This window comes from Lissotriton vulgaris, chromosome 12, assembly GCF_964263255.1.
Source record: "Lissotriton vulgaris chromosome 12, aLisVul1.2, whole genome shotgun sequence".
Lineage (NCBI taxonomy): Eukaryota > Metazoa > Chordata > Amphibia > Caudata > Salamandridae > Lissotriton > Lissotriton vulgaris.
In genome coordinates, this window is record NC_141700.1 from 494241090 (window position 1) to 494265083 (window position 23994).

The 23994-nt window shown below is 43.5% G+C and overlaps 1 protein-coding gene across 1 annotated transcript in view; it reads right to left on the reverse strand.

Annotated features, from left to right (window-relative positions):
• The window catches only part of HSD11B2 (hydroxysteroid 11-beta dehydrogenase 2), a 389112-nt gene that overhangs the window by 55749 nt on the left and 309369 nt on the right, over positions 1-23994 (reverse strand). The window contains exon 2 of the mRNA XM_086945247.1: positions 20091-20303. Coding sequence (XP_086801373.1) covers positions 20091-20303 — 213 coding nt within the window. The remainder of the gene's footprint in view (positions 1-20090; positions 20304-23994) is intronic.

A 23994-nucleotide genomic window follows, 5' to 3' on the forward strand; every position in this document is an offset into this window, starting at 1 on the left:
GGTTGGTGCTGCTTATTGAAGTGATAGGGTGGGGCTGATGAGGGTGGAGGTAGGTTGTCGGTGGAGGTGAGGGGTGTTGGTGGTAATAGCTGTAGTGAGGGTAGTGGTGGTGTGGGTGGTTGCAGCGTGGTGTGGGTGGTGAAGGTCGTGGTAAAACCAGGAGTGAAGGTGGTGGTTAGGGTGGTGGTGCTGCTGCTTAGGGTAGGTTGGCGGCTAGGGTAGGGTGGTGGTGGTTAGGGTGGTAGTGCAGTGATGGGCAGTGTGGTGGTGGAAGGGGTAGGATAATGGTGGTGTGCATGCCAGGGTGGAGTGGTGGGGTAGGATAGTGGTGGTAGGCATTTTAGGGTGGTGGAAGTTAGAGTGGTTCTGTTTAGGGTAGTTAGGGTGGTTGTGGTGTTTATTTTGGTGTTTAAAGTGGTGGTGATATTAAGAGTGATTGTGGTGAGTGTGTTGGTGGTGGATACTGTGGGGTGGGCGTGATTAGGGTAGTGGTGGTGAACATGGTGGTGGTTAGGATGTTGTGGTTAGGGTGGTAGTGGTAAGGGTCAGGTTGTTGTGGTTATTTTGGTATTTAGGGTTGTGGTAGTGGTGGTGTTTAGAGGGATTGGGGTTAGGGTGGCGGTGGTTAGGATCGGATTGAGGTGCTGGTTAGGGTGGTGGTGGTGGTTAGGGTGGGGTGGTGGTTAAGGTGGGGTGGTGGTGAGTAGGGTGATGGTGGTTGGGGTGGAGGTGGTTGGGGTCATGTGAAGTTGGTGGTTAGGATGGTTGTGGTTAGAATGGTTGTGATTAGAGTGTTGGTTAGGGTGGGAAGGTGGTTAGGGTGATTGTTGTTTGGGTCCAGTTGTGGTGGATAATAGGGTGGTGGTGGTTAGGCAGATGGTGGGGAAGGTGGTGGTGGTTACACTGTTGTGGTTAGGGTCAGGTTGTAGTGGTTATTCAGGTAGAAGTGGTTACGATGGTGGAGGTTAGAATGGTGGTTAGGGCCGTGGTTTGGGTTGTGGTTAGGGTGGGGTGATATGGTTAGGGTGGCTGTGTTCAGTGTCAGTGGTTTTGGTTAGGGTGGGCTGGTTGTGACTGTTACGATGGTAGTTAGTGAAAGGTGGTGGTGCTTAGAGTGGGTGGTCGAGGTGGTTAGGTTAGTGGTGGTTGTTAAGGGTGTTTTTTTCTATAGTACCTAGAAAAAAGGGCAGTATAAAAGCATTCAGGGAGCCAGAGCAAGCAGTGAGTGAACTATCAGATTCATCACTGGTAGATGGCGGCCTCTGCCTCGCACAGTGATTCCTTCAGGGCTTCCATCCCTTAGAAGCTGAATGCACACATGTGCCTTGTTTATTTAATAGTTTTGCTACCTAGCCAGCTTGGTTGTGTGAGTAGCCAGAGCCTCTGCACTGTGGGGATCTTATCAATTGTATTCCGAGGCGATCATGTTTGTGTCTGAGCCAGGGCTCGGATGGCTGCTGTGCATGAACAGAGATAACTTTGTGTATTTAAGGACACTGCATGCATTAAGCTGCCTTTTCTGTAGTATGGTGAAAAAAACATGGTGTGTGATGGCCGTCAGCCACAGGGGGCGTCTTTCTGACTAGTATCATTATGTTTGCCTGTGAAACGGTTGCTTAGCCCATAATACTTTGGTTAAGGTTAACCTGGCTTTACTGTTAGTACAATAAACAACAGGGAGGCAGCAGGGAAGCGCATGGGAACGAGAGAGCAATGTGGTTGTGTGTATGTACGAGGGGGGCAGAAGCACACAGAGCCCGAGAGGACAAGGAGCGCAGGAAGGAGGGAAGCACACAACAGAGACAACTGCAAAACACATGCACTCCCATGGCCATGGAGAGTTGCAAAAAACAAGAGGTCCTGAAAGTTAAGCACTCGTGTAAGAATATAATGAGCCAATCAGAAAGGTGGTAAAAAGTAGGGGTGGGCGGAATTTGCATAGTCGCGCTACGCAAAGCTCTGCGAAACGGTAAAAATATCCGCAAACATGCAGAAATTACGCGAACACGCGGAATTGCTTGTTCGCTATGCTTTTTCCTGTTCGCGATCCCTGTTTGCATGCTCAGGGGAAAATATCTTACGAACACGCATTTTGAGAACGCGAACAAGCAAAAAATTCTGCGAAGCTGCAGAACGCAGAATTTTGGGTAATTCCGCATTCTCCGCGGAACGTGAAATTCCCCAAATTCCGCAAATTCCGCAAACGGAATGGAATTTACACCCAGGCCTAGTAAAAATGCTGAACTCCGTCAGAAGGTCAAAGATATGCCTGACGTGCTAAAACAAATGGAAAGCAAGCAAATGTGAGCGAGAAAGCACACTGTGCTGTCTTGTAGGGCTTCGATCTAAAAAGGGGTGCTCCTTTCCAAGTTCTCACTGAAAATGACCCGCTCTTTCTTGGGAGTACTTGATTTCAGGCAAGTAGGAAGGGGGGTGCGGTGGGTGCAGGCTGCCCCGGCTGTCATCACTGAGGGGGGTGACAAAATGGCAAAAATATGCATTTTAAACACATATTTTTGCCATTTTGTCAAGCCGGGGGGGGGGGGGCGGGGGCGGGGGGGATGGACACAAAGTTTCCGCATCGGGTACCACCTGACCTTGCTACGCCACTGCTTGATTTGTGCCAACCCATTCCTTATGGTTGTCTAAAATGGCTTCTCGCAAAGCTTGGCGATGAACTATGACAGAAAATTCCAGTAACGAAAACCCACAGTTAACAATATGCTCATTACAATCAAAAGACAGAGTACATAAATGAGGAGCAGCTACTTTTCTAAAAATAAAATCCTGGTATACGGCTTACAAATACAATACTATCGTAAATCAGTTCTCATGTGCCCCGAAACTGCGCCCACCTACCACATTTAGAGGTGGAGGAACTGCTGGGTTTCCACTGGCCAGAGACTCGGTTGGCACTGAGGTGGCAAAGCGACTTCAGCCAACCCTTGCACCAGATTGGAGCTTCTTCAGAGCCCCACAAGGACTATGCCTTTCTCATCCCTAAACCTTTGTGGGGTTTCCAACTTTGTCTTTTTGCCATAGTTTCTGCTCATCAGTTTTAACACCCTTTTCCATTCTCTGCTGTTGCTTGTTCTTTTCCTTATTTTTCTCTAAATTCCTACCTGGACCTGTCCTAGTTGTCCACCATTTTCCTCCCACCCTCCCTCCCTCCCTCCCTCTCCACCTCAGCTTTTCTTTTATTACACTGGTGAGTGTTCAGAAAGAGACTCCTGCATCAGAGTGATCTTTACTGAGTAGCTGATCATGAGCTTATATTGATCTCTGTGCAGAAGGCACCCTCTGTGTCCCTCTCGCCCACTCCTGTCAAGGCATCCGAGCTCCAGCTATAGCCGAGCAGTCCTTATCTTTAGCTAGAACTCCAGTCAATCAATCAATCAGGGATTTGTGGGGCGCACTACTCACCCGTGAGGTAATCAAGGTGCTGAGGTGAGGGGGGTTTCGGGCAGCTCCGGTCATTCGAAAAGCCAGATCTTGAGGTACTTCCTGAATGCTTGCAGTGTGGGGATGCGTCTGATGCTTCAAGAAGGTGCCCCAATGGCAGTGGTTTATACAGTTAAAATGTTAACTGCAGGTTTATGGCAGAGGGAGTGCTCACGTCTGCCCTGTGACTTTTAGAACTATATAGGTGACCCCTCATTCCAGAAAGCAGCCTCCATGAACTTCAGTTGCCTTGAAATCCAATTGTATCTCGGTGGTTCACTCCACCGTTATGAGGCACCATCAAAGCCTTTGTTCACAAGGGCCTGATCCTCCAAATATCTCGCCCCCTGAAGCATCCAGTGATGGGTAATCTCTTAGAGCTTGAATATGAATCAATCTCAGTATCTCTCAGTTTATCCAAGAAGGGAACAAGAGCTTATAATTCAATTCTTTATTAAGATTTGGATTTCTAATGAGGTCCACTTTAAAATGAGACAAAGTAAAAGGATCACAGATCAAAACAAGATAGACCAGTTACAACTATCATATTTAAGTCCTTTACTGTGATAGGCAAAATGAATTAACTAAAAAGACGAATTGTAATTATATAAAATTTTAATAATGTAGTAGTTCATAAATTGTCCGTTTTGTGTAAAAAAAGAGAAAGAAAAAATCACAGTCATATAGCAGCAAGGCTTATATACAGATTCAAAGGAGCAAGCGAGCAAATACATTTATGGCGGAGACTTCATTCTCCCATAGCAGCATCTGCTGAGTACAAAATTCTGCAAAAGGCATAGGGACACTAGAGAAAACCAAGCACTAGAGGAATTGCTGACAGATTTAGCTTATGTGAAATCTGCACCTCTATTTTACCAAGAAAGCTCCATTCTTCTATTTGAATGGATTCAATAGCATATAGAAGTGTTCCTGGAACTTTTACTTTAAAAACAGATATCATGTGCAGAAAGTGCCTTCGACCCATTTCATTATAAAATCTACATGGACCTTAGTATTTAACACAGTTTTATAGAGCTGTGGTTAATGTGAGACTTGTTCCTTGTATTGCTTGCTATCATTTTCCCCAAATAAAGATAAGACTCCACGGTCCCAAGTTTCTCGGAACCCATCCTCCAGACAAAATTGCAAGCCTCTCCGTTCCTTTTAGAATCAAACCTTTACTTGCCCTCCTCTAAAATAAAACTCTTTAATAAAAAAAGAAATGTTTTCAAGCAGAAAAAAGCTAAAAAGATACAAACATATTAAGGATCGTGTGTCACAAACAATTTCTGCCCCAATACCTCTGTGGAAAAATGGGACACTGGAGCTGGACATGCATGACTTGGAATTATGTTGAAAGGCTCCTTGGGGTTTGCATTGCCAAAGGTGTAGTTTCCTTATTAGGTCTCGCCTAGGCAGCGCGCATGAGTTGCATAGGAAAGAGACCTCTTGAGATCGATTCAGCTTTCCAGGCAAAAACGTGCACGCGTTGCATTGCTTTCAATGCAACGCGTGCACGTTTGACGATTTCCTTGCGGGAGCCAGCAGCGCCATATGCTGGCATTTACTGCGCTGGCTCCCGCAAGGGAAACTCTGTCTGCTCTCGGTGTGCAAGGCGCGCATGCGCTTGTTTATTTCTGCCTTGCAGCATCGGTGCATGCACGCCTATTTCTGCCTTGCAGCATAAATGCTGCGCCTTGTGCTCCTCTGCGCCGGTGCGGCCGACCCTGCGCGGGTTCAGGACTTTATGAAGGAGATGGGTTCGGGCCTGTTCCTTTTCTTTCCTGCGGCGGCAGCCAGCGTCCTCTCCTTCCACATGGGCAGCGCCACTGGAAGTGTGCAGCGGGCAAGGAGCAAATGATGTGGCAAGAAAAAAACGATTATGCAGGGGTACGTGGCACATTTGGTGATAGTATTTATCTTTGTTATACTTGTACAGCATTAGTACCGGTTTAACAACCCTGCATAGCAAAAAGCAACTGAAAGGTGACCAGTTCACTTTTGGGAATGGTCTTTCTTCCACTCCTTACTTTTTTTGTTTTAAATAAGATTTGAACCACTTGAGCCAGACACAATATTTTTTGTGTGTTGAAATCTGCAGATTATGCAGCAAAGGATGTATTATATTTCCCAATCACAAATCCTTCATTATGTGGCAAACTCCAAGGCCTCAAACTGAATAATTCCAGTGACCCCGAGTGTAGGAGAGTCCTGGCTGGGATAAAACTGGAAGGGAGGACAGGCCTAGAAGCAAGAAGAGGCTGCCGCCTAGCTCCTGTGCCGCACGCACCAGCGCCCCTCGGGTCCTTCCTTCCGCTCCAAAGTTCACATCCCCAGCTTGTTCAATTGTGCGGCTGTAAGTTTTGGTATAATTGTCGTATTTTCTTCATCAGCCAGGAGGCTTAAAGTTCTTTCCGCCTCATGACGAGCGTAAACACGTTTTGGCCCATTTTACTTCTAAAGAGGCCTGGGAACTTCAGACTGCTCATTAATCTTCGACAATCCTTTCTATTATCTGTGATCCTATAATAGGGATGGTGTTATGTGCAGGTTTGCTGTAGCTGTGCGTTGAGCAGAAGGAAATCGATCATTTTACACAACTCTCTTGTGGACACTCTTCGCCACGCCCACAGCACAACACCTGATGGTTATAGTGCTAGTGACTCTGGCACAAGGATACATGCGATTTCATGCAAATGAGCTGGGATCCCACTACTTCTAATGCTCTTGATAAGGCCACAACAGTGACTTCAATAACTCAGGATATTGGGATAAACCGTTCATTTTAACCTTAAAAGGAGGAAATCTTGTTTTATTTCAGTGCAGTCTATTCAGTGAGGGTTTAATTAAAGAGTTACAATCTCTCTTAGGTATTGAGTTTTGTACCACAGTGACGGTTGAAAGGTTATCGCTTGTATTGAAAAAAGCCACACAGATGAGAATTTGTAAACTTAAACTGCACCCCGTTCCACCTGCCTAATCCTAAAGTCGCATTGGTTCACAGATACTGCATTTTTTTTACATTCTAAAATGCAATTGATGCAACCCAAGAGACTTTGATCTTTGCTGCAGCTTTACAGAAAAACACTTTGTACTTTGATAAAGAAAACATCGAACTTTTTATACAACACATCACTATGACTGCTATGCAGTGTTTGTCAACTGGTTTATCTTATGCACACCTCTATCTACAACACCTCATCACCCCCTTCGAATATGTTATGCAGTTTTTGCCACCTGGTTTATCTTTTCACTGTTGTCACTCATATTTACCATGTTGTTTTTCTTATCTTCATAGTACTGGGATTAATTGTGCTGCATAACTAAATACTAATAAGGTCCCAAAAGCAAGACCTATTGGCTATGCCAGTGCTTGTTTGTTAAGAGCAGTCTCCGAATGTTAGGTCATGTGTCATTCCCACGGCTGGATTTGGGGATTTTGAAAAGTTCACTAGCAGTGGACTTGTATTCCTGATCTTTGAAACAATGTCCACAGAGCAGGTGCCTAATTAAAAGATTTGGGGGCCCTTCTACTTCAGAGGCCATGGGCTGCCAGAGTTGTCCTGTGAAGGTCATTGTGGTGATCTACAGACTCTGTTGCATTGTTCTCACTTGATGATTTCTGTATTTATTTTGATATACACCACTTATTGAACTTGATCTGGAATGGACGTTCTATACATATGTATTATAGGTTTGATTGTACTTTACCTTTTTCATGTGTTTGCATGAGGTTCATCTCCGTTATGAATGTACCCTATTTTATGTAACTGTCTAAAGAAAATATATTTATACTTCGATTATACAATACTCCTGTGTCTTTATCTCTTTCTTGTGATTTGATTCTCTAGTGCATTAATTGCAGAACTGTTGTAATTCATTACATTATTGGTTCAAGATTTTTCATAATTGAACTTTATTTTGTTGAACATAAGTTATAACAATTTGTATTGTTTAAGTGAAATCCCTTGTTGGCACACTTTACCCGACAACTTTGTAAATATGGCACAGTGTAGTGCATTTTGTACACTGCAGCAGCATCACAAAAAGGGTGCATAACACCAGAAATGCAAAGGGACTGACTCAAGATACAGCTGCCACCATTTGTTTTGAATAGATCTTGTTCAGAAACTTGTTTGAACGTATAAATGATTTACTTGATTTCTCATAAGTCTTCATTGAACTTAATTTCTTATGTTTGTATTAATGCAATAATTTACAGAGATTCAGCCTGCAGGCTTTAATGTTTTGAGAATCCAGGCAACCATTGGCTACCTGTTTTTTTGCAGATTTTCAACGGAACCGGGCAGGCTCTGTCAAGTTCATAAATTTGTATATAGCGCACTACTCACCCAGAGGGTCTCAAGGCGGTTGGGGGAGGATGGGTACTTTACTTATCGAATATCCAAGTTTTTAGTTGCTTTCTGAAGGAGAGGTGGTTCTGTATAAGGCGGAGGTGGGTGGGGAGAGAATTCCAGGTTTTGGCCGCTAAGTAGGAGAAGGTTCTTCCCCCCATCGTGGATCTATGGATGCGTGGAATTGCAGCGAGGGCTTGATTGGACGATCGTAGTTGGCGGGTGGGGGTGTAGAAGGACAGTCGCGTGTTGAGGCATTCGGGTCCTAGGTCGTAGAGGGCTTTGTGTGCGTGGGTGAGGAGACGGAACGTTATTCTTTTGATGACGGGGAGCCAGTGGAGGTCTTCCAGGTGACCGGAAATGTGAGCTTGACGGGGGATGTCCAGTATGAGTCTAGCTGAGGCGTTTTGGATGCGTTGGAGTTTTTTCTGTAGTTTGGCTGTGGTCCCGGCGTAAAGGGTGTTTCCGTAATCCAGTCGGCTTGTGACCAGTGCATGGGTGACTGTCTTTCTTGTTTCGGTGGGGATCCAGCTGAAGATTTTTTTGAGCATGCGTAGGATGTTGAAGCATGAGAATGAGACGGCGTTGACTTGTCTGGTCATCGAGAGGGAGGAGTCTAGGATGAAGCCCAGGTTACGTGCGTGGTCCGTAGGTATGGGTGCGGGTCCCAGGTCCGGTGGCCACCATGAGTCGTCCCAGGCGGAGGGGGATGATCCTAAGATGAGGACTTCCGTTTTGTCCGAGTTCAGTTTTAGACGGCTGTTCTTCATCCACTCGGCTACTTCTTTCATTCCTTCGTGTAAGTTGGTTTTGGCGGTGTTTGGGTCTTTGGTGAGGGAGTGGATCAGCTGGGTGTCGTCTGCGTAGGAGATGATGTTGAGGTTGTGTTGGCGTGCAATGGATGCGAGGGGACTGATGTATATGTTGAAGAGGGTGGGACTGAGTGATGATCCTTGTGGTACGCCGCAGATGACTTCGGTGGCCTCTGATCTAAAAGGGGGAAGGCGGACTCTCTGGGTTCTTCCGGCGAGGAACGAGATGATCCAGTCCAATGCTTTTCTTTTATTCCGACGTTGCTGAGGCGTTGTATGAGGGTGCTATGACAGACTGTGTCGAAGGCTGCGGAGAGGTCAAGTAGGATGAGGGCAGCTGTCTCTCCGTTGTCCAGTAGAGTTCGAATGTCGTCTGTTGCTGCGATGAGGGCGGTTTCGGTGCTGTGTTTGGCTCGGAAGCCGGACTGTGAGGGGTCGAGGGATTTGTTGGATTGAGGAAGGCGGCGAGCTGACTGTTGACGGCTTTCTCAATAACTTTGGCAGGGAATGGGAGGAGCGATATGGGGCGGTAGTTCTTAAGTTCAGTGGGGTCTGCTGTGGGTTTCTTCAGAAGGGCGCTGAGTTCGGCATGTTTCCAGCTTTCCGGGAAGGTAGCGGAGTTGAGGGAGCAGTTGATGACGTCTCGGAGATGGGGTGCGATGATGGAGTCTGCTTTGTTGAAAATGTGGTGGGGACATGGGTTGGTTGGTGATCCTGAGTGGATGGAGTTCATCAGGCGGATGGTGTCTTCAGTGGTGATTGGGTTCCAGGCGCAAAGGTTGTTAACGTGGGGTTTTGATTCGGAGGTGGGTGGAGTGGACTGGTCTCCGGACTGGTTTTCAAAGCTGTTATGTATGTCGGCGATTTTGTTGTAGAAGAAAGAGGCTAGGGAGTCGCAGAGGTCTTGGGAGGGAGTGATGTCGTTGGTGCCGGCGGTGGGGTTGGTAAATTCTTTGACGATGTTGAATAGTTCCTTGCTGTTGTGGGTGTTGTTGTCAAGTCGATCCTTGAATGCTGATTCTGTGAGTATGTAATGCTGTGAGTAATGCTGAGAGTAGCACACTGAACTTGAGTATTGTGTTCAACTTTCAATACATTTGAGTGCACAGTTTCAGTTCTTGCATATTTAGTCCATGATCAGGTGCCACGCTGAACCACGAAAACACGTGGACTCTGGTTTGCTGAAGCAGAGAGCCTGTTGTGCCTGCAACAGCAGCTAGGAGAAAGTGATTGAGAAAATATTGCTTACAAACAGTAAATAAAACATGTAACAGGGCAGTCCTCATGAGATGTTACAACATGAGAAAAGGAGGTACTAAGGAGGGACTACTAGGCCTAGTAACAATCAAAAGCCACCATTTACAAAGGACAGTAACAGGAGCCAATTGAAAAGATGGGCGGAAAGTGGGCAAGGCTAAGGGCCAGATGTACGACCATTTGCTTTTGCTACTGGCAAATTGCGAAAAATTGCGACTCGCAACTTGCATGTAGCAAAAGCAAATGTACAACATGTCAGAGACACTGTTAGAGATTCCCAATGGGGTCGCAAAATGCGAGGCTCATGAATATTAATGAGCCGCTCGCAATTTGCGACCCCATTGGGAATGGCTGGCCCTTCCAAGGATGGTGGCCTGCTGGGCTCAGCAGACCTCCATATCTGGGACTGCTTTTCAATAAAGCAGTTTTTTTTAAACGCAGCCTGTTTTCCTTAAAGAAAAACAGGATGCATTTAAAAAAAGAAAAAGAATGAAACATTGTTTCATTTTTTAAGGGCAGGTAGTGGTCCCAAAGGTCACAAAGGGGAAGGGTTCCCCTGGGGACCCCTTCCCATTTGCGACTCCATTACCACCCTCTTGAAGAGGGAGGTAATTTGTGAGTGTTTTGCGACCGCAATTGCGGTCACAAAACATTCTTAAATAGGGTAGAGACTCTCTATTAGGAAGGAACGCCCTTGGCACGCCCCATCCTAATAGTGACTCGCAAAGCCTAATTAGCGAAAATAAATTGCGACTCGCTAATTAGGAATTGTACATGGTCCTGTAATATTTTTCATGTGCAAACAGGTCGCAAACCAGTTTACGCATGCAATTTAGGGTCGAACATCTGGCCCCTAAAGTCCATACATGAATACAGCTTGTCTCAAAGAGACAGCGCAAGCTCTGCCTAGGCGAGACCTAGAAGGGCTTTGAGTCCACCCATTTGGGGGGGTTTAGATTCACTTTCTTTAGAATTGACACAGCAGCTTCAGGGCCACACATATCAGATTGACTGAATGCGTTCCAATGGATGCCCTCAAGCAAGAGGCATTCCTGCCCGAGAGACATCCATATTGTTTCTTTCCCACGTGTCACCAGCTTTCATGTAAAATCTTTGTGATGCTTTCACCAGGTTTTCTTGAGTAAATAAAATGTTCCTTCTTTTAGAAAATGAATGCTGGGAGATTGGACCGTTATAAAAAAAATCAATACAATCAATACAGGCTAAATTGAAAGTGTGCCTCTGTATTAGTTTGTTTTGTGCAATCGAAACAGCTTTGTAACTGTTCCGCAGGACAATTAGCTAACCTGTAATGGACAACTTATCAATACAAACATTACTATTTTATCTTGTACTGTCTCACTTCATCTCAAGACCTGGCTCTTCCCATAAAAATGTGGTCGCTCACTCTGGTTCCGCTCAGCGCTGGGATGCCCACCGGTAGCCATGCGCTTTACAAGACCCCATTTCATTTAATTTCACTTCAGAACATGGAGTTAAGGAAAGGGGCGGATAGACTGCATTAAAATGGGCATTGTAAGCTGTTCCCTTCTTTTCCCTGCCCTCCTTCATCCGTGAGAACAGTAACTAACATGCACCTTTAATTAAAGAAACAATTAACTGCTTTGGAGGGCAGTGATTTACCACCCCTATCCCAACCTTCTGCTGTGACTGCTCTGTAATCTATATATATAGAAACGAAAGTATGTCTGTTTGTTTGTCCTTTATGCATTACTACACCATTCATCCGATCGGTATGAAACTTTGGGCAGTTGTTGAGTACACTCCCGCGAAAGTTTCTGGCAAAAACAAAAAAGAAAATAGACAAATTTGTTAAATATCTGCCCCCCGGCCCCCCAGGGCCCTCATAATCTTTCCAATGCTGAACGTTTACAGTTTCCGGTGCGACTCGCTTTTGCAATGAGCATCAACAAAGCACAAGGACAATTGCTGCAAGTGTGTGGACTAGATTTGGAGAATCCGTGCTTCTCACATGGACAGCTGTATGTGGCCAGCTCACGCGTCGGAAAACCTTCTGATTTATTTGTGTACGCACCAGACGGAAAACCAAAAAATACCGTGTATCCACAAGCACTCGAATAAATAAAACAACACTTTAAAATGTTTTCCATATTAAAATTAATAAGTTTCAATAAAAATGACACAATGTAAATTGAATGTTATCATAACGAGTTTCCTTAAATTTCCTTTCTTCTGAGATCGTAGCAACGAGCGACGGGTAAGCTAGTGAGCTATAGAAATACTTTTAAATTGTATACAATGGTATGTATCTCTCTGGGTATATAAAAATATAGCACTTCTTTTTTTCCTTCTCTCACAGTAAATGACGACAAGCATTGGCAAAGCCAATAGGTCTTGCCTTTGCCAATGTTTTTTAGCCATGTTGTACATGTGCATGGTTGAAAGTAAAAAGCGCTATGAAGCACCCAGTGTTGATCGCATCATTTCACCTTTTTTACATTTACTTCCAACCATGCTACATAGCAGTTGCCCTGCTCCACAACATGGCTAAAAAAAATTGACAGATCCAAATATCTCTCTTACTTGTTTTTCTCAATGTTTTGAAGCCATGTTGTGCAGCAACGTGGCTGCTGTGCAGTTTGGTAGAAAGTCAAACTAAAAAGTGCTACCACACTGCAGTGTCTATTATGTCATAGCAATTTTTTTAAATCCAAATATAACTTCAGCCATACTTGTCAGCAGTAACAACAATTCTTTGAAAACTCGTATTCTTAAAGAGGCCTATTATGATACTGCAGAGGTCAAATGTCAATAATAAAATATTTTTAATTCTTATAATTTATTAATTACTATCATTGGATTTTCTATCTATTATGAACAAAGCTTAAATAAAGTAAACATCTACTGAAAATGAAACTGAAAATCACTGCCCAGTTCAACGATTTAAAACTGGTATCTGCTTACAAAACCTTAATAATTGTCCACCAAACCTACACTATTAAGAGACATTCTTATTTGGATTTAAACTTAGTGGGCAGAGTAAAAACAGCCTTTCCTACTGATCCTAAAAGACAAGGTGGCACTTAAAACTAATCATTAATTCATGCCTAAACTACCAACGGGTTTCATCTCAATAAGTCGATAATCATAAAACTATTTTTTTAAATCTTACAAATCCATCTGAAAGCTCTACATTCATTGGATGCCAGAAAATGCTCATATTCTATCTAGATAGATCTAAATAAACAAGACAATTCAAGCAGCTTGTCGTATCCTTCTCTAGATCACATAAAGGTTTCCCAGGCCAAAAGAGGGACAATCGAGATGAGTAGATGAAACAAAGCTTTTTGAAAAGCAGGAAAGTTTCTTCCACATACAGTTAAGGCCAATTCTATGAGGAGCATAACAACTTCATAAGCAGTATATGCAGGAGTGCCCCTAGCAGACATTTGACGAGCCATAACTTGAGAGAATAGTCGCACATTCATCATACACTATTGCTTGGAAGCAGTTGCAGATAAAGATGCGGCTGTGATAGCCATCTGTTAAAATAAAGTGAGCATGTCTTTTCTATCCCGCCATTATCTCCTAATGTATATAATACATTGAAATGTTAATATTGCTTACTGTTCTGATTCAAGCATGTGAATCTATGAATGATCGAATGCTGGAGACAAATTTGGTTACTGACCTGTAACTGTGGTTGTGCAGCATTGATCTCTTTCATAGATTCTTATGTGGCCCCTCTCCTTCCCGAATAAAGGCTCACCTCAACATTAGAATGGGTCATGTGATCAAGGCTTTGTGCCAAAACGTTATGGCGACAGCTGAATAAAAAATAGCAGCATCCTGATTACCTGGTCCGTGTCTGTGTCCACAAGGCGTTGCCGTGGCAGGACGATTGCGCAGAGGAGACGGTGGTTGTTCATATATATATACCGCCTCAATGTATATCGTTTGTGGGGTGGCAACATATTTTGCGGGTGCCTGGATAATTCGATCTAGGTTGTTAGGCAATGTACCAAACTTATCTGAAACGACTGTATAGTTTTAATTTTCCTTCTTTTTAAATTGTCTGTGTTATTCTGTTGATTCTGTTGAAAATGTAGTACTTTTGGGCAGATTGTTTTTATGTACTTTGTATGTTTTTACTTTTATGATAAATATTTATCGAATAAAGTATTACAACAACAACAATATGTATATATATATATATATATATATATATATATATATATATATATTTCACCCTATTGATTGGAGTTTGGATCCCTTACAATGAGGTGGATGTGCTTAGAAATTGGGCGCTGTCTGTAATCTTTTCAGCTGTCTGTGCCTTGACTCTCACTTCCACTACAGGGCAAGATTAAAGCATGTGAGTCTATGAAAGATACCAATGCTGGGGAACCACAGTTACAGGAAAGTAACACATTTGTTACTCATTAGAGCACCACTCTGTAACCAATGACCGCCTCCAGACATGAAGAAAAGGCCTGAATATGTCAACCCATTAGGAAGATATTATCTTTTAAAGCGCTTAGGTTAATCTGATTAGAGGCCATGCATAAATGTATTATTCAGAAGATTAAAAAGCTTGAGTTATGATTTGTCGATCTGCTGTCTGAATTGTTAGCGGGCGTTCCCTCTAATTATTTTTCTCTACGTGCAGCGGCAGGGTGTTTGTGTGCACACCTTTCTCAGCTGTGTGTGCAATTGATGGGAGTGTTGAGATACTATGCGAGTGAGCGTGCTTTCACATCCAGTAGCAAACAGAAGGCAGTAGAATAGTATACACATGTCCAGCAAGCTTAACAAAGGGCATAGTTACAGTTATGGCACAGCTGTTGCAGAGGCACTTTGATGTTCAGTACCTTGCAGAAATCATTAACAGTGCCCTTCCATATAAAGCACTATCTCAAAAAGCAAGGTATTATGATTATTGTGAGGCTACGAAAATGAAAGAGCTTGATGTTTGACAATATATACTTTACAAGAGACAGCAGGACTTACTCCCATGCACTCCAGATCCAATTAATCAGGCGATCATGGGGGCTTAAAAGCCTTTTCATCAGCTCAATGGCTTTTACGTTTCAGAATCAGCAGATACTGACTCAACACTTCGAAATTAGACATGTAGCCAGCAACAGTAGGACATTTAAACTAACTCACAGCAATGATTGTCCAAATCCTAAACCCTCATCATGAAATGGGTTGGTCAGTGACAGAGATTAAGCATTGGTTGAAGGTTTGTGTGATTGCAGCAGTGGTCTTCAATCAATCAATCAAGACAGCGCGTTACTCAACCGTGAGGGTCTCAAGGCCTTGAGAGGCATTGGAATCACCCAATCACGCAAGCAACCAATCAGTGCGGAATTTGTGCTGATGATTGTCGGTGGGGGCACATATTTTTAGGGACCGGCCCTATTTTTCCACGTCAGTTATTTTTGAGAGCAAGAGAGGGAACCGCACACAAATCAGAAAGACTGAGAAAGACTGCGGAATTGTCAAAAAGCTAGACAGCAGAAACCTGCAAGAGAAAGATAAAGGGTCAGTGGATTTCTGGAAGTGGATTAAAGAGGCATAATGTGGATCTAAGACTAGCAGCCTTGGTCTTCTGTGCACCAGCGTGTAATTGCAGTGGCCACCGGCTTCTGAGCAGAGCTTCAGACACCAGCACGCTTTGTTCCACAAATTAAGCGCTCTAAATGCCCTACCTAACCAATGTGAATCTCCTATGGAGTATTAGCTAACAAACTGTGAACCCAAAGTAAAAACATTTTTGGCTGTATTGTCTGCTGGGAGTTAGGGAGTTAGCACTTCCGCCTCATTAGCTGAAGTTTGAATTGTTTCAAATTAGGCCAATATGGTACTAAAAGACACTGTTGTTGAGGATTGTTGCCATTTTAACAGTTTGCTGCTCTTTAAAATTGCCCGGGATTCACAGGGAATGATTCAAACATGTGAATATATGAAATATACCAGTGATGGAGAACTGGAGTTACAGATAAGTAACTAATTTCCGACTATGGTCCTTGTTCTATGTGGCTCAGTAATTCAGAATTTGGCACAGACAGGTGTTTGCACCAGATTTTAGGAAATTACCACACATTCAAGATTTTCCATGTGCGCACATCTTGAGAAAATAAACTGGTGAAATTTGCCTGGTGAAATCTGATCCCGAAAGAGGAAAAATCAGCTGTGACTGGGTGCACAAACTTCAATACTGCAGTTTATCTCGCATTGTAAGCAGAAAACCTCAGAGTGGGAAGGTGGAACAGCACAAGAGCAAACATGCTCCACATGATATCGGGGTTTCCACAACCAGCTTTACCGCAAAAAAGCAGAATCATTTTGGTACATTTATGATTTCTATAATGGCAATACACAATCTATATTAATAGCTTTGTTGTATTATATTATCACTCCATATAGCTCCTTTTTGTGACATGCTTAAAACGATGTAATGTACCTCACATAGCTGCATTCTGAACCAGATCTACATAACATGAGAGGTAGCTCTGCTGCCTGATCCTGTGAAATCTGTATAATGTGAAAGATAGCTCTGTGGTTTAATGCTAGATTCAGAGGTCAGTCTTAAGTAAAGTTTTTGCTTCCTTTCCCTTCCAAATAGAGCTGCCTCTTTAGCTAATTTTGAGTAACTGTGCTGTAAAATAAGCAGTGTTTCTCCAAAGTGTGTCCAAAATATCTTGAACATCTCCTTAACCTGAAAAACTCTCAAGAAAATGGTCCGGGTGTCTTAGCCAATTCTGCAGTAATAGTCTTGGGGGGGGAAGGGTGTTATAGTTTAGCAGAGAGGGCACTCTGTTGCAAATGCAATGGAATACCCTCTTCACCAAAAGGATAGTCAGCCTGATGTATTTATGGTCGAGAGGACTGTGAACTTTCAGTCATTTCAGCCTTCGACAGAAAGCTTCCCCCATGAGTAGGGGCAGTCGGAAGAGGTTCATGGCATTGCCCACCCTAATAAGGGCAGACTGTGTAATGTCCTTTTTTTCTGTCCATCATGGATAGAAAAAAACAAATAGTGACCTGGGTGTGAGGGTCCTTAGTATTTTGTTTTTGAAACATAAACGTTTGTTAAAGTTTGGTGGATGCTGTCAAAATTGCTGGTAGCTGTCCACCAAACATTTTGTACCTTGACCGGAATTGCCATGATGGCAGTGGTTCCTGTCAAGGTACAGATATACCCGCTAAGCCATCAGTTATCGCTAAATTTAGTGGACAGTAGTCTGTCAGGGTGGTAGACCAAATGACCTCCGCAACTTGACAGATGAAGTACTACCTCTAAACTTTCTATATGGTCCTAAATTATGTGGATGCTGGAAAGGCAATGCTAGACATAGTGAAAAGAACATCTTCTAAAGCATGCAGAAGTCCTCAACAAATTAGCAGTAGATTAAACAATAACTGATTTAAGTATGTTTTATGTAAAGTGTAGATATATATAAAACATTCTCATATGTTTTTGAGTTTTAAAATTTAATTTTGTAATGTACTTATCTTCATGTTCTAAAGTATATTTTTAGAATCCATTTGACATACCAAACAAATGGATATGTATATTTTGTGTGTGTGTTTATGTGGTAAGTTGATGTATAACCAACAAAGATCAGATGCGGAGTACCCCAAGGATCCTCCCTCAGCCCCACACTCTTCAATGTCTATATGGCCCCCTCGCAACCATCATCAGAAACCACGGGCTCAACATCGTCTCCTACGCCGACGACACCAAGCTCCTCCTCTCCCTAAACAAGGAACCTGACATCACAGGGTACAACTTCCAAGAAGGAATGAAAGCCGTCGTGACCTGGATGAGAAACAACTGCCTGAAGCTCAACTTGGAGAAAACAAAAGTCCTCATCCTCGGCTCCACCACCTCCGCATGGGACAACACCTGGTGGCCCTCGGAAACCCACCCATCCCAATGGACCATGCACGCAACCTCTGCATCATACTTGACTTTTTCACTCACCATAAATTGCCAGATCAACTCGTATCCTCTGGATGCTTCAACACCCTCCGCATACTTCGCAAGACATTCAAGTGGATCCCCTCGACACCAGGAAAACCGTCACCCACACACTCATAACCAGCACACTGGACTACGGCAACGCCCTCTATGACGCAATCAACAAAAAACTCCTACGCAAACTCAAGACAGTCCGGAATGCTGCAGCCAGACTTATCCTTGATATCCCACGACACAACCCCATCACCCAACACCTCCCCGACCTCCACTGGCTCCCCGTCAACAGAAGAATAACCTTCAAGCTGCTCACACACGCTTACAAAGCCCTCCACAACACCGGACCCCAATACCTAACCGAATCTCCTTCCACGCTCCCAAGAGAAACCTCCGCTCTGCGGACTTAGCCATAGCCGCCTTCCTTCATTTCTACAGGTCAATAGCAGATCCTTCTCCTACCTCACAGCCAAGACCTGGAATGAACTTCCCCTTCACCTCCAACGGAGCCCGACACTGTACCAATTCAGAAAGGACCTCAAGACTTTGCTTTTCGAATGACCCCAACCGAGCTGTGCACCCCCTACCCCCAACTCCTTGAGACCCTAACGGGTGAGTAGTGCGCTCTACAAAACCCGATTGATTGATTGATTGATAGATAACAAAAAGTAGTAAAGTTGGTCTAAGTTTGCCTTTGTGAATACCGAAAAGTAGTGAACTTACACAAAAGTGTAAGTTTACCTTCGTGAATCAGGCCATAGTTTTCTAAACTTTGTCCAGGAAATAGTAGAAATATTATTCAAGGAAATTTTCCAATTGCTATTACAATATAATTCATTGTTGAAAATAGATTGTAGAAAAGTTAGCTGAAATACAACTTTTAAAAACTTTAAATTGAAGAATGATTACTTGACAAACTCTTTCTTTTCCAGTTTACTGTCAGACAGCATAGAGATTCATATACACATCCCAGACTGGTGGTTATCTGCTGACAAACTGGAGGACAGTGGGACTGCCTCCGGCCATAAGAAATTTGACGTGGTGTCAGCATTTACCATTTGGTAAAGATTACTCATCTGGGATTGGAACAGGAACATATAGCAAAACAAAGGGAAGTTTTAGCAACTATTCTTCTTGAAGTGGAGGTCCAGAACAGGAGTTTCAGGAAGCGAAACCATTTGGGGCCAGAATAAATCTACACTTTTTGTTCATTCTCCCAGCAGGAGGGAAAATCAGGTCTAGTACTGGTAGTAAGAAGGAAATTTCATCTCCTATGCAAGTGACTGGAAAAGAGGAGGACAAGGCTCCTGCAGGTGAAGGAGGACTAGGGACATTTTGGATGGGGGGCGCTGTGAAATATGCAATAAGATGAGAAAGGAAGTGTTGAAAAATGAAGTGAGTTTTCCGAGGGAAGATTGCCAGGGTTGGTTGTATGGGATTCTTCAATCATGGCTTAGTGCAAAGGATAAGACTAGCATCTTCATAACATTCCTCACCATGGGAAGGAACATCAAAAAAAAGAAAACTCTGCCTGACTTAAGGTCTTCTGACTCCTGCTGGCACCCAGTAATTGAAATTGTTTTCCACGGGTCGGGTTACGGTGTTTGTAATTCTGATCCCCGCAGAAGCCGATCTTTGCACATGGTTAGGGATTCAACTCAGAATCAGGGCCTGGGTATCTCAGAGAATCACTACAAATATTTTAAGTTTTTCATGTTCCACAGGCTGCTCCTCGCTGGTGCAAGCTAGCAGAATTTTCTTACAAAATCCTATGATATTTATGTATTTGAACACCACCAGTTGTATGAAATCCATATTGCAACCAACACAAGCTTTCAGGCTCCACCTTCCTCAGGGCTCCATGTGTGTGCGAGAGCCCATTTAACGTAACAGAGACTTCTAAGTAGCTATTGTGGCAAAAATTGCTTGTATTGTACCCGATGGATCCAAACTGATCAAGAAGGGCAAACCTGTCTGTGAGTCTCTAGCTACAAAATTATTAGAATAGCGTTCTGTGGAGACCAACCCAAATTAGCAAACCTATGTTGAACATTTCTTTTTATGGCTAGTATCAGTATGAGCAAATCACTTAATCTCCCGTGCCTAACAAAAAAAATATGAATGTGTCCTGATGTAACACAACTGGTGCTATGTAAAGAGCTCTGATACCCGATTAGGGTCAAGTTTGCGCTATATAAAACTCTGTAAAATAAAAAATAAAAATCAGTAGTCAGGGTGAGGCTTTACGGACTTCCTTACCCGTCTCAACCGTCAAGGTCCTTGTGAGTTGTAAGGTTTTTTGTATATCTTCAGTCTTGGTGAGGTCCACCTGAATAAGAGTGAGCCTTGCAGAACAACGCTGTCGGAGCTCCTTCGCACCCGCACTTGACATATCCAGCACGCTTGCGATGACGTGGAACCCCAGCGAGTCAAACTTGTGGGCTACTGCGTGTCCAAATCCAGTATCACAGCCTTGAAAAAAGAAACGGTAGAGGTGGGGTTAATCACAGTAAGATGGCGGCAAGTGGCGGACATGAAACTTCTACAAGAGATCACAAGTACTTTAATTGTAAATGTCAGTCAGTCAAAACTTTATTTCGTTCTTATGACATAAAAGTGAGATTACAAACATTTCAATACAACAGAATTATTAGATACATGTTGAAAATACAACGAAAGTTAAATAAAATGAGTGCTAAAAATTTAAGTGGTACAAAGCAGTGTAGCACAATAATACAGCGCTGGCCTTAATGAAAGAGTAATAAATAGCAAGGCCCATCATGAAACATTTAGTTTGTTGTTTGTATAGAGCTAAAATGGTAAAGACCATAAAAATATATTTTGCAAATTAAAACAAGAAATAGATATATATTAAAATGTTAAAACTGGTTAAAAGATACATTAAAAAAGGTTATCTTAGCAATAGCCAAACATGTTAATGTTATAGCTTCAGGACAGACCTTCTAATGTACACATGGTGCCAAGGAACTTTGCTACAGCGAAGCCAGCTACAAAGCTGGCTTCAGATTTTAAGATGTGCGTCGCCTCTAAATGGCCCCGGATACCAAAGATATACGTATAGGAGCTAACCATTTAGTTCTCGGCTGTTTGTATATTGGGCAGGCAAAAAAATATATGACCTATCGATTCCACAACATGAGGACAGCCTGCACAATGTTGGCGCCAGGAAGCTGTAAAAGCGTTCACTGGAAGGGAACCAAGTCTAAATTGCATAAACAGCTTCCTGTCCTGGTTAATCCTGATAGCATCCAGGTAATATTCATATGAAGCAAGCTGTTTGAACTCCATAAACTCAGTAGTTAGGCGTCCCCAAGACGAATATGAAAGGGAAGACTGGGCCACCCAATACCAACAATATTTCTTAAGTAATTCCTTTGTAGGCAGCCCCACGGAACCCCTCGATTCCCACGGAACCCCTCTAAGCCAATAGCAGTGATCAGGGATTTAGGGGCATATTACCAAGCAATAGCGATAATTATCGCTATTGCTTGGTTAAAGACAAAAAAGTATTGCCGACCTGCAGCGATTTTTATTGCAGATAAACCTTGGTATTACCAAGACAGGCGCTTGGTGGTGGCCTGGAAAGTTTTGCATGAGCTTACAGATGTTTGATTGTTTTTGCCACTTGCGGACCATGTGGAAAAGGAGGGGGTGGACAACCTCTCACCTGGACCAGGCAGGAAGTTCAAGGTTAAGTATCGGAAGTTAAGATGGTTAGATGTTAATAGATGCAGCCATAGGCTGTAGGGGAAAGTTAAGGTTGCAAACTGCTGAACTACAGTACAGTAGGAAATAAAGAGTTGAGGGGTCGTGTATGTGCATGGGACTGTAGAGGTGGGATGGGAGACTGGGTAGTCCATATGATGCATTGCGACGCTTGTTTTGAAAGGCGGATTACCCAGGAAAATATTGTGATGTGCATCTGGTTCAATAAAGCGGACTTTTTCACACAAAGCACGCAGTCAGTGGTCTGTGCCCCTCTCTCCCAATGTGTTATTTATAATTTCTGCAAATTTACAAAAGCTCTCACCTGCTTACTTTGCATTGATGCCCCTGCACTCCAGTCACCCCTGATATCATGAAGCTCATTTGCTAAAGGCTCCCCAAGCATTCAAGTGACACAATGCAATGCTGCACCGTGAACCTGGGTCTTTAAAATCAGGGATGTTTTAAAGCAGAGGCAAAGCATGCAATTGCCCAGGTCCCCACATCCAAGGGGCCACTTGGGAAAGTGAAATTTCTCTCCATTTCACCTCTGTCTATTCAATTTCTATATCTGAACCTCTCTCCCTCCCTGCCTCTTGTCTACCTCTGTGTCTCTATGCAGGGTCCTCTTAAGGATTTTTGTGGGTCCCGGGCACGACATACTTCAACTGATTTGTGTGACCCTGTCAAAGTTTAACAAATAATTTATGATTTTTGGCATCGTGTAGGCTTGAATCAGCGCAGGACATGAGTAATACAATGTAAATGTGTTCTATACAAGTGCCCACAAAAAATGACTTTTCCTGGGCCCCACAACTTCCTGAAATGACACTGTTAAAATAATAGGTAAATTGATGTGAGCAGCAGGGCAAAACCTTAGTAAATGAGGGCCCATGTGTCACGAAGAGCCATGTAGGTCAGTTTCTCATTACACTGCCCCTTCACCTGCATCTGGCTGCCATGTTTCAGGTCAGTAACCAGAGATTTATAACTGCCACCTCCCGTTCTTTCCGCGTGACCTGTTTTTTTATTATGCTGCCAGATTGGATGTGATCTGATGTGGGAGTAAAAGTGCCATTTGTTCCTAGACAGTAAATCGAAAACAGCAATAAAGCATTGACCATAAAAACTTCATGCTCATGCCTTTCAACTTGTGCAAAGATGTTTAATCTTTAACTAGGCTCTGCTGGTGCACTGACAGATGGCCAGATCACAACAACCTGGAGTTAGCTGATGTCGTTGGAACAGCGCAGTGAAGACGGCCTACCCTTCAAACAGGCGGGGTGGGGTCTACCCATAAAACAATCCCACCTAGAGGTTGTATTTGAAAGATCCTATGGCTAGGGGTTGCTCTTCGAGCAGTCCTGTATTTGGGAGCAGCTAGGGGCTATACATCGGAGGGGAACATCCTTTACGACGCAACTATTAGCCCGCACTACCATTACAACGCGGGGATTACAACAAAAGTTGTTACAACGACTTTCGCTGGAGGGCGCTGTTGGATAGGGAATAGTTTAATTTTCTATCCAACTCCTTCCCTACTATCCACGGGGACTGGAGTTGGAATAGAAAATTAAACTATTCCACTATCCAGCGCCCCCCAACGCAAGTCAATATAATGACTTGCGTTGTAATCCCCGGGTTGTAATGGCATGCGGGGTAAAAGCATGTGTTGTACTGACATACATCCTACATCGGATCATCCCATGGTTTGACGCTGCCCCCTTTAATGGTTACAAACTGCCCATGGAGGGGTTATTGACATCATATGATTTGGACCGATGCTGCCCTTGAAACAATCTGCCACTTAGGTGGTTTCCTGTGCACAGTGTCAAAGCAATGAATTATCTTTAAAGTGTTGCTGTGGATAAGTGCTAAATCTGGGACACCACACTCTATGACTGAACAGCTTAGACGAAGAACCCACCCCAGATATGTTTAGAGATCCGCTTAAAATCTGTAGGTTGTAATTACATTACCATTCGATATTATCTCTAGATTTACAGGTTTGAGGCAAAAAACGTGACGTAACATGCAGTAGCACTGTTACTGCCCACTCTCTCGGTGCAATCGCCAGCAAATGGTTGATAAATACATATGATCCGGTTTTTTAAGTCTCGATGCAGTAAATAAGCATCACCCCAAGCAGTGCTACCTCTAAAGCGTGTATGTGGCAAGTCCGGGAAAGCTATGGTGAGAGGGTGGCACGCTTTCTCCTTGTTGAGCCGCGTGAGGATAGAGCCTGAAGGAGGCTCCTACAATGCAAAGGTGTGGACCCAGAATATCGAAGACCAAGTTATCAACAGGCATGAATAGATTTGTTTATACCTAACCCAACTGAAATATACCTTGACAGTATGTATGTGTTTCATGGCACATAGTGGTGGAGATAGGAATAGGAAAGCTATACCTCCCGCTCTCCACTTGCCTCCTTAAT